We start from the raw sequence: 10837 nt of genomic DNA, 5'->3' as shown, positions 1-10837 counted from the left end.
CAAAATCATCCTACATCGCTGTTTTACCTTTTTTTTTTTGTAAAAGGCATTTGATCTTCTTTGCACGTTCACTTTGTAAACACTTCTGTCCTTCTGCAGCGATGTAGGACGATTTTGAAGTTGAAGGAGAAAATAAGATGGGAGTTTTTAGACATACCCTAACTGTCTTGAACCAGCATTTGAGGTTAAAAAGTATATAAATTGTCAATTTTCTAAGAAAATAACCAATGGTTTCACTAGATAAGACCGTTCTTCCTCGGCTGGGATCATTTAGAGTCCTTTGAAGCTGCATTTAAACTGCATTTTGGAAGCTCAGGGCACCATAGAAGTCCACTATATGGAGAACACTCCTGAAGTGTTTTACTCCAAAAAAAAAAAAGACTAAAAGAAAGAAAGACATGAACATCTTGGATGACAAGGGGGTGAGTACATTATCTGTACATTTGTTAGTTCTGGAAGTGAACACTTGTGAAGGACACAAACAAGAGCATGACTTTATGAAATATTAACCGGCGAGTGTTTTGTTAATGCAGATGCATTAATGCGTGAAGATCCCGGTCGTGATGGAAATCAACACTGTGCTTTCACAATACAAGTTATTAATGTCTTATAATGCATAAATCATCTATTATTCTACAGAACATCAGCAACACACTGACATCATGTTCATGAGCTAAAGTTGAGCATTATTTAGTAAAGTCACTGGAGAAAGTCTGACCTGTCAGGAAGTTGACTGTGACCCAGGCCAGAATCCCTGTGGAGAAACATTTGAACACAATGCATAATATCAATAATCTTCAATAAAGAATCACTTGTAATAACAATCAGAATGCCGTCACAGGTGCACAGTGTTTATATAGAGCTGTTTAGCTTCATGTGAGTCTGTTTCATAATAATAATAATAATAATAATGATGATGATGAGTGTGCTGCAGTAATGGTGTGTCTACAGACGTGACGTCACTAACGGCTCTGTCTGAGCTCTTAATGCACACTCACCACACATCATCTTCACCGTGATGAACTCATGCATACGGGATCACTTTTTATGCTAGTGCTGTAGTTTTTATCAGCGCCAAAACATACGCCAGAAAACAACTGGGTTGTAATTATCATTATTCTCCTATCACATTCTCACTACTGTAATATCAGCATAAAAATCAGGATAAATTATTAGTTGTGATTAAATGATACAAAATAAACATTTATGTTAACATACTAAATGTGTGTGTGCTGTATGTATTTATTATATATATATATTATGGCTGTCAAATGATTAATCGTGATTAATCACATCCAAAACAAAAGTTTGTTTTTACATAATATATGTGTGAGTACTGTGTAAATTTATTATGTATATAAAAATACACACACTTGCATGTATATATATATATGATGCAAAATGTTACATGTAACTATAAAGAGTTTATATGTATATAGAATTAAATATAAATATATATAGACAACTATTATTATAATAATATATACATGTACGTGTATGTATTTATATATACATTATTAATATACTCAGTACTCACACATATATTATGTAAAAACAAACTTTTATTTTGGATGTGATTAATCACGATTAATCATTTGACAGCCCTAGTATATATAAACGCACACAAATATTTAAAAAATATTTACATTATATATATATATATATATATAAGCATTTTACATATAAATCTAACATATTTTTTGCATTTTGTGCATTTAAACATACATGGTCATTATACACAGTACACATACATATTGTATGCAAACATAAACTTTTATTTTGAATTGATTAATCGCGACTAATTGTTTTGCTGCTTTAGAACAAATACTACCATTATGTGTAGATTTTACTTAATTAATTAAATTAATAAAATTAAATGCTCACATTTAACTAGAATCTGGATTTTTTGCATTACAGTAAAAGATTTGAATTACATAATTTGTTTGTGCTTGCAAAAATCTCAATGCACATAAAATTTTATTTTATATAAAATATTTATCAATTAGTGCAATATATTTTGATATTTAATTCTGTATAAATTTGAATACAACAAATACTACCATGATGCATAAATATTTAACAGTAAAAAAACAAATAATTAAATTAAATATAATGAGATTTAGTGAAAAAAATGTACTTAACTGTCAAAATTCGTACTCCTAAAAATATAATTTTTAAATCATATTTTTCATTAGATTATCATAAGTGACAACTTTTTAAATCAGCTTACATTTACAGTAAATTAATATGAAACTATGATGTGTAAATACTTTACAATTTAAATATTTCTTACATTATTAATAATATTTACATTTCACTGCTGGTTATATATCCTATAACTGTGTACGAGACAAATAAAATCTTGAATCTTGAATTAAATTCATTCAAATAAGATGTAGAGAGAAAATCTGCTTAATTTTCACAATGCAAAAATTGTAATACTTCTAAACCGGCTTACATTCTTTTTGCATTAAATAAAATTATACTATAATATTCCTTTATTTTGATTTTGGGGTGAAAATGTGAATAAAATGTTTATTTATTTTCAGATTTCTCTGTTTATTTGTAGTGTTCTGTGTTTGTAGTTTGTGGACAGACCTTCGTTCGTCCCGTTCATGATACTGACACTATCAGGAGGCACATAAAATGGAGATTCATCGAAGACGTCTTGCACCTGCAGACAAACACAACAGTGTAATAACTGAAAATACCACGGTAAAAACAGTGTAACACACAGGATCAAACAGCACTCATGCTGGAGGTCAAGCAGCTTCTCTAGTGTTCGGGTTAAACCTCAAAATGCGAAACTCTTGACAGATTTATATTCATACTTCAGTGAGTTTATAACGCCGTTGTATTCAACCCTTTTTTAATATCAACCTCAAATTTGGAACATAACTTGTTCAGATTTATAGCTGTGATTTTAAAACATCTTTTGAAAAATATATACTTCACACAAAATATTTAAATTGTATTTTTGTGCATTTTTCATTGCAATAAACTTTTAGAACTTTTTGGATTTAATTTTCTTTTTTTTTTTACTTGTTTTTTTACTTTGCAAAGTCTTTAAACCTTTAAAAAATGATGACATTTTCATGTAATTTTTAGTATTTGGGGGGTATAACTACTGCATAAATATTACCTAGTACCATAAAATTCCCTAAAAATACAAAATATAACAAAAATATCACAAAAAAGTGCATTATGAACTTTAAATATTTAGATTATTTTGCATCCCACTAAAGAGATTTAGAAAGAAAATCTGCTTAATTTTCACAATGCAAAAATATTGATGTCCCTAAAAAGGCTTAATTTGATTTACGCTTACGTAATATGCCTTTATAATATTCCTTTAATTTAAAACAAACTAGATATGTTATATTATTAATTACTAATATTTTCAAATGTAATTTTCATTTGAGTTATTTTGCTGTGTTTTTGTCACTTTTATTTTTAATTTTTTTAGTAAGTCTATATAGTTTTTATTAATTAGTAAAACTAAAAGAAAAATATATACTTCACACAAAATATTTAAATTGTATTTTTGTGCATTTTTCATTGCAATAAACTTTTAGAACTTTTTGGATTTAATTTTCTTTTTTTTTTTTTTACTTGTTTTTTTACTTTCCAAAGTCTTTAAACCTTTAAAAAATGATGACATTTTCATGTAATTTTTAGTATTTGGGGGGTATAACTACTGCATAAATATTACCTAGTACCATAAAATTCCCTAAAAATACAAAATATAAAATAAAAACATTATCAAACTAAATTATAGTGCATTCACTTCATTGAAATGAATAAACTGGTCATTTGTGAGTAGCAGAGGCTTAATGGTGTGTGACGTGTGTAGGTGAGCAGACCTCCTCCAGGAGCGCGTGAGCTTTAGCCGGCGACAGCAGCCTCAGTCCGGCCGTAGCTCTGAACACCACCGGCGTCCTCTTCCACTCCACCGGAGGAACCGTCTTCTTCGCCACACGCAGCAACTGACGCACCGTGTGACCGGCCTGAGACACAAACATCAGCGCTGACTGCACAAACACATGTTTCCAGCACACCTGCAGATCTCACATAAGCCCCTCATCACTCACAATCTCAGGTATGTCGGCGTACGCAGAGAGACCCGGCTTCATCGAGTGGAACATCTCATTATCCAGCACCGGCAGCCCGTCTGAGAACAAAACAGATGACAGAACATTAGAGCGATCTCATAACACACAATCATGACTCTCATTACTGTAATTACAGTATCTATTACTCTAGGATTTTTTATTTAAATCAGCATCAATTTGCAGGACAATAAACACTATGTGTGTATATATTGCAACTCTTTTTTTAATTTTCATTAATCACATTTTTTAAATATTATGTTTTTATTGTTTTATTGTGTTAGTTAGCTGTATTTTTTAGCTATTTTTACTTTATATCACAATAACCCAAATGAGGTTTGATTGAGATTAACTGGAATTCACATTGAAAAAACATGATTTTTGAAAATTGTTAAAAAACGGAGCTACCTGTTTTTGCAAATGAACTCTTCAAACATGCTTAGATATTTTACGATACAAATAATTCATTTCATCATTAAAGTCATTAGAATCTCATTATTTTGCATTGCAGTAATGAAATTTTGAGGGAAGATGTGGATGTAAAAATCATAAAAAAAGCTACACAAATTTTATTTGTGTAAAAATAATTTGATATTTTTCAATACATTTTTCTAAACATTTTAAGTACAACAAATACTACGATACATAAATATTTTATAATTTAAATAAGAAATCATTCTCCCATTAAAGTCATTAGAATCAATTATTTTGCAGTATATTAATACAAAAATATGACATTTTTAATTGAACTATAATTGATTTTTTATTTAAATCATCATAAATTTGCAGTAAAAACCATATTTTACAATTGAAATAAGAAATAATTCTCACATTAAAGTCATGAAAATCAGATGTTTTAGCATTACAGTAATGATATTTAAAGAGAAATGTTTTTATTTAAATCAGCATAGATTTGCAGTAAAAACAACAGTAATTTATAAATAATTTCCAATTTAATTAAAGCCATTCAAATCAGAATATCTATAAAATATTTAATTGGATTTTAATAAGTGAATTTATTTTTTTAATTTAAATCAGCATAGATTTGCAGTAAAAACAACAATGCATAAATATTTTACACATTTTCAACATTATTTGCCTGAATGTAATTGTTTTAAAATCAAAGCCATAAGTCTAAACAGGTTATGTTCCGAATTTGAGGTTAATATCACAAAAAAGTGCATTATGAACTTTAAATATTTAGATTATTTTGCATCACACTAAAGAGATTTAGAAAGAAAATCTGCTTAATTTTCACAATGCAAAATTTTTTATGTCCCTAAAAAGGCTTAATTTGAGTAATATGCCTTTATAATATTCCTTTAATTTAAAACAAACTAGATATGATATATTATTAATTACTAATATTTTCAAATGTAATTTTCATTTGAGTTATTTTGTTGTGTTTTTGTCACTTTTATTAGTTTTTTTTCAGTAAGTCTATATAGTTTTTATTCATTAGTAAAACTAAAAGAAATGTTTTCCTAGCAACTAACTGAAATAAAATAAGCTTTTTATATTTTATTTCAGTAATGTTTTTATAGCTTTAGTTTTGATAAACGATGATAACCCTGCAATGCCTTACTTAGTTACAAATAAATCAAAATTCATTCCATAACTACAAATCAGCCTTTTAATGCATGCAACGGTTGAAATTTCAGTGTTATGTGTTTCCAAACCCCTAATGATCTCCAAAGCTGCCGTCTGTGTGGATCATCTCACCCGGCTCCTTCTGTATGAAGGTGTAGACGTGGATTCGGGTTCCGGTGCTGCCCGCGTCAAACATGATGCCGTAGAAGATCTGGCTGGCGTTGGCCGGGCGGCTGAGGGACGGCAGAGCGTTTCCAAACCTCTGGGAGAAATCCAGCGCGTTCAGGCCGTTCCTCTGAGAAGCAGACACCGCCAGAAGCGTCCAGACGGCCAGAAGACGCCAAACCCAGAGCGAAGCAGACATCCTTAGACTGGAGACAGAGAAGAGCAGACGGCTGTTTATATACCACAGACACTCCCATCAACGAGCCATATCAGCAGATCCTGCTCATATTTACACAATTATATCATTACATCTTTCATCTCCAACCATGACACTGCCCTGCAGGGACACTTGACTTTCGTATGTGATCTGTCAGCAGATCAATCAATCAATCCATCAGTCTGCTGAAGCCTCCAGTGCTATGGCAAGCCGTTTCTGCCTAAAATATACTGTGTTACTCGGCTTAATTGCATTTTTACTAGTAACAACTGAATTAGAGGGCTCTTTAATTCAGTTACAGAGCTCTGCAATTAAACACATCTTTAATGTGGTTTTCTACTAGTAAAAAAGGAATTGTAGAGCTCTGTTATTGCATTTTTACTAGTAATAATTGATTTAGAGAGCTATCTAATCAGAATTTTTACAAGTAAAAACTGAATTACAGAGCTCTGTAATTGGAATTCTTACTAAAAAATTGATTTGTAGAGCTCTCTAATTGAATTATTAGTAAAAATTGAATTACAATTGAATTATTAGTAAAAATAGAATTATAGAGCTCTCTAACTGAATTCTTACTAATAAATGCGATTACGAGAGTAACGGTGTGTTCACACGGGGCGCAAGCGTCAACGCTTAACGGAAGGCGTGGCTGACGTTTATGGTCATAGCAGCGTCAGCCAATGAAATGCTGCTCTTGATCAGGATGAACGTGATTGGCTGCCGCCTGGCCACTGTATTTGCATAGAGCGATCTGATTGGCTGACGCGGCGCTTCACTGGCGTTGCTCGCGGCAGAAGTTGAAAATTTCTCAACTTCTGCCGCGAGCAACGCGAGTGAAGCGCCGCCAACGGATCCACAATTCCTTTCGGCAAAGCTTGACGTCACCCATTCAAAGTCAATGGGAAGCGTTGACGCTTGCGCCCCGTGTGAACACACCGTAAAGGTGCGTTCACCCCGGACGCGACTTGCGCGTAAAGAACGCGCTATTCGCGCGTAGTCGAACGCTTGAACATTTGAGTTTACTCGTGTCATTCGCGCGTGCAAATCACTTCACAACAGACGCGAATTTGCGTCATGGGAGGGGCTTCTGCCGCCTGGCCGCCAGTCTGTTCGTTGCAAAATGGCTGACATAGATTTTGTTGAGAGTAGCTGCGCTTTATTTAAACGACACCAAGCTATTATATATATATATATCTCATTTATCTCTCATATATATATATATATATCTCATGTCTCTCATTGTTGCATTCCCATGAACATTACACAAAACACTGGTCCAATCACAAATAAATCATTTTTGACTATACTACTCTGAGTGGATTTGCAATAGGATATAATTAGAATGAATGTACAAATGTTTGCCATAAATAATATTTTTATGTAACAATATAATGTCTGACTTATTATGTTTGATTGACTATGTTGTCCGCACACAGCAACGATAATTTTCTCCTCCATCTTTGTTAAAAAATTCAGCCTCCGCTCACTGATCACGTCACTACTAGAGCGAGCTCCTGATTGGTTACCGCGGCGCGGAATTTCGCCAAAGTTCAGATTTTTCAACTCGCGCAAATGGCACGACAAACGCTTGAAACGCTCAATGCGCGCCACTTCATTTGTGCTATTCGCGCGTTTCGCGTCGCAGGATGGCTATTCGCGTCTTTGCATTGACTTAACATGTAAATGACTAGCGCTTGCCGCTTCATTCGCGTCCGGTGTGAACGCACCATAATAACACACACGATGTGTTTCCACTACAGCATCAAATCCGCGCTCAGTGCCGCTGATAACGGTACAACGCCACTGCTTTGGGGTGTGTCAAATTTAGGGCAGAGTACGCCTATGAAAAAACAATGTTTACACACTGTTTGCGATTCATCGTCGTCTTTTAACGGCGGTTCGCCAACTAAATTGTAGCATATCATGAAAACATGCAATTTTGCATGACTTTTTCAATAACATGTGATTTCAGCTCGGTAATCCACCAGTTTCGGAAACAGGCGTTATAGTCTCTTGCCTTGCCTACTTCTCACAGCGATTGGTTGTCGCCTGGTGTTTTGCGCTGGAGATTTGCATAAAGTTGAGGAATGCCCAACCTGTTGACGCTCTCAACGCTTTCTCCGCGCCGCTTCCAATCCCAAAATGCACCACGCGACCGTTTACGCGCAACTTCCACATGAATGAATTGAAAACGCTCGCTACGTGCCAGTGGAAACGCACCGTTAGAATATTTTAGGATAAAACGGCTTGCCATACGAGTGCAGGACTGAACATGTGCCTGAACAATAACAAATGAGCTGCTGATGCATTAATGATCACCCACCTGACAGAGATCCGCAGAGTCAGCAGGAGCACAAACGATGGCGCTTCAGCCCAAACGAGCGGTTTTTCTGGCGTGTTTGAGGCGCATGTTTGGCGCTCAACTACTGCTAAGATTAACCTCAAACTGCAGCCTCAGCTCTTTCAGCTGCTGAACGCTCACATTCTACACGCGTTTGCAGTCAAACACCTCTAATCTGAGCATGTTTTCACAGTAAAACACTTCTAATCTGATCTACTTTATGTCGGTTCTTCGTTGTTTATTACCTGCTAACGTTAACCGCCGCCGCTCGCTAACTCGCTCAAGTTCACACAACTTCTTCAACTATTGGAGTCCGACGACAGTAACTAGAGGAGCTTCGAATATAGATCACTTTATGGATCCTGAGCAGTTATTCCGTGTACATCTGGCAACTTATGATTTATTGACTGTAAAAGTGCCGGTGTTTGACAGCAGCTGCTGCTCTGGCTGAACTCCAGTTTGATTGACAGCGGCAGATGGTGACGCAGCACAGTGTGGGCGGGGCCAGAGATCACTGAAACACGAGACGAAAAACATCAACATCAGGAGAAACAAATAGATTAATACAGTCAACAGGAACTGATTTACAGGAATTGATGGTTTATCATAACAAGCATTTTCGGTAATGAAAGATACAATACAATTTGTTTACATAATATTTACAGTTTGACAAAACAAGTATTTTCTATTTTATTATATATTTTATATATTTTATATATATATATATATATATATATATGTATGTGTGTGTGTGTGTGTGTGTGTGTGTGTGTGTGTGTGTGTGTGTGCGTGTGTGTAAAATATTATTATTATTATTATTATTATTAAATTATTATTTGTGACCCTGGATCACAAAACCAATCGTGGGTCAATTTTTTTGACATTGAGGTTTATACATCATCTTAAACATCCATTCATTGATGTATGGTTTGTTATAATAGGACAATTTTTGCCTAAGATACAACTTTTTTTAATAAAAAAATTGGAATCTGAGGGTACAAAAAAAATTTAATATTGAGAAAATCGCTTTTAAAGTTGTCCAAATGAAGTTCCTAGCAATGCATCAAAAATCAAAAATTAAGTTTTGATATATTTGCAGAAGGAAATTTGCAAAATGTCTTCATGGAACATGGTTTTTACTTAATATCCTAATGATTTTTTTGCATAAAACAAAAACAAAAAATGATAATTTTGGCCCATACAATGTATTGTTGGCTATTGCTACAAATATACCCCTTCTACTGGTTTTGTGGTCCAGGATCATATCTTGTATTACAATAAATAAATAAATAAATAAATAAACATAAAAAAGTAAATAAACATATTGACCTGTAGTGTCTCCTCAGCAGGAGAAAACATGCACTTCTTAATTTCTTTTACTAACTTAAAAGATATAAAATTGTTATGATGTTATGCTTGGTATGAAAGAACACAAGATAAAAAATAAATAAATTAGAAAAAATGCAATTGCAAATCAAAACAAGCATTTCTGAACACATCTCAACTTGAAGTAGTTTCTCATCATTTCTATTAAGAACGATATCACAGAATGGTTTGTTTGAATAATATTTGTAATTTTTGTGTCAGAGTTAGTGTTTTCTGTATATTTCTAACACAACATGTAATACAAGAATTTGTATATATTATATAACATACTAATATATCATGTATGGCAGAAAGTTTGAAATGTAATTATCTCACATTGATCTGTTCAACAGTAGAAAAACCATGGACCTAATTTCTTAAACTAACCTGTCATATTTAGAGATGAGGAAGTGATGCTGGATATAAAAGAACAGAACAACCAGTGTCTCTCATAGCGGTTTATGGCCAGAGCTCATATATATATATATCTGGAGACAGGATATTTGGCTTTTATAGTCCTTTATAAAACTGCTGTCAGACAGTTCCTGCGATCTGCTCATCTTTCTGAGCGCTGTATATCAGTGAAGATGCTGAGAAATGTGACTGAGGAGTCTCTGTGTGAAGGCCACATGATTTCAGTCTCACAGATAAACACACACAGGTGAAAGGGCAAATGTCTCAGGGAGAACAGAGTTAAAACTGAAAGTCAGAGCATGCTTGTATTTGTCAGAAACACAACACTCACCATCACAAGCTCAAAGAAAAACTCATGCCTGCAGCTTGATTCTCTTTGACGTCAGTGGAACAAGCATCATCAGATCATCATTGTGCAACATGAAAGCATGTCAGTAAATTCACAAAACACATGAAAACAGACCTGTGCTCTTCATTTGTGCTACGAGCGTTTCATGGTTCAAAGGAGTAGTTCACTTCCAGAACAAAAATGTAGAGATAATGTACTCACCCCCTTGTCATCCAAGATGTTCATGTCTTTCTTTCTTCAGTCGTAAAGAAATTATGATTTTGAGGAACACATTTCAGGATTTCTCT

The 10837-nt window shown here is 33.8% G+C and overlaps 1 protein-coding gene across 1 annotated transcript in view; it reads right to left on the bottom strand.

The window, feature by feature from the left end:
• entpd5b (ectonucleoside triphosphate diphosphohydrolase 5b) overlaps window positions 1-8881 on the bottom strand; it is a 15416-nt gene extending 6535 nt beyond the window's left edge. Inside the window, exons 1-7 of the mRNA XM_073852804.1 lie at window positions 8405-8881; window positions 5832-6070; window positions 4092-4171; window positions 3864-4007; window positions 2599-2674; window positions 719-754; window positions 578-581 (exon numbers count right to left, since the gene is read on the bottom strand). Of these exons, the coding sequence (XP_073708905.1) occupies window positions 578-581; window positions 719-754; window positions 2599-2674; window positions 3864-4007; window positions 4092-4171; window positions 5832-6063 (572 nt within the window). The 5' untranslated portion in view covers window positions 6064-6070; window positions 8405-8881. The remainder of the gene's footprint in view (window positions 1-577; window positions 582-718; window positions 755-2598; window positions 2675-3863; window positions 4008-4091; window positions 4172-5831; window positions 6071-8404) is intronic.
• Window positions 8882-10837: the final 1956 nt, after the last annotated feature.

The sequence above is a fragment of the Garra rufa genome, chromosome 13, assembly GCF_049309525.1.
Source record: "Garra rufa chromosome 13, GarRuf1.0, whole genome shotgun sequence".
Lineage (NCBI taxonomy): Eukaryota > Metazoa > Chordata > Actinopteri > Cypriniformes > Cyprinidae > Garra > Garra rufa.
This window is presented reverse-complemented; position numbering and strand designations above follow the sequence as displayed.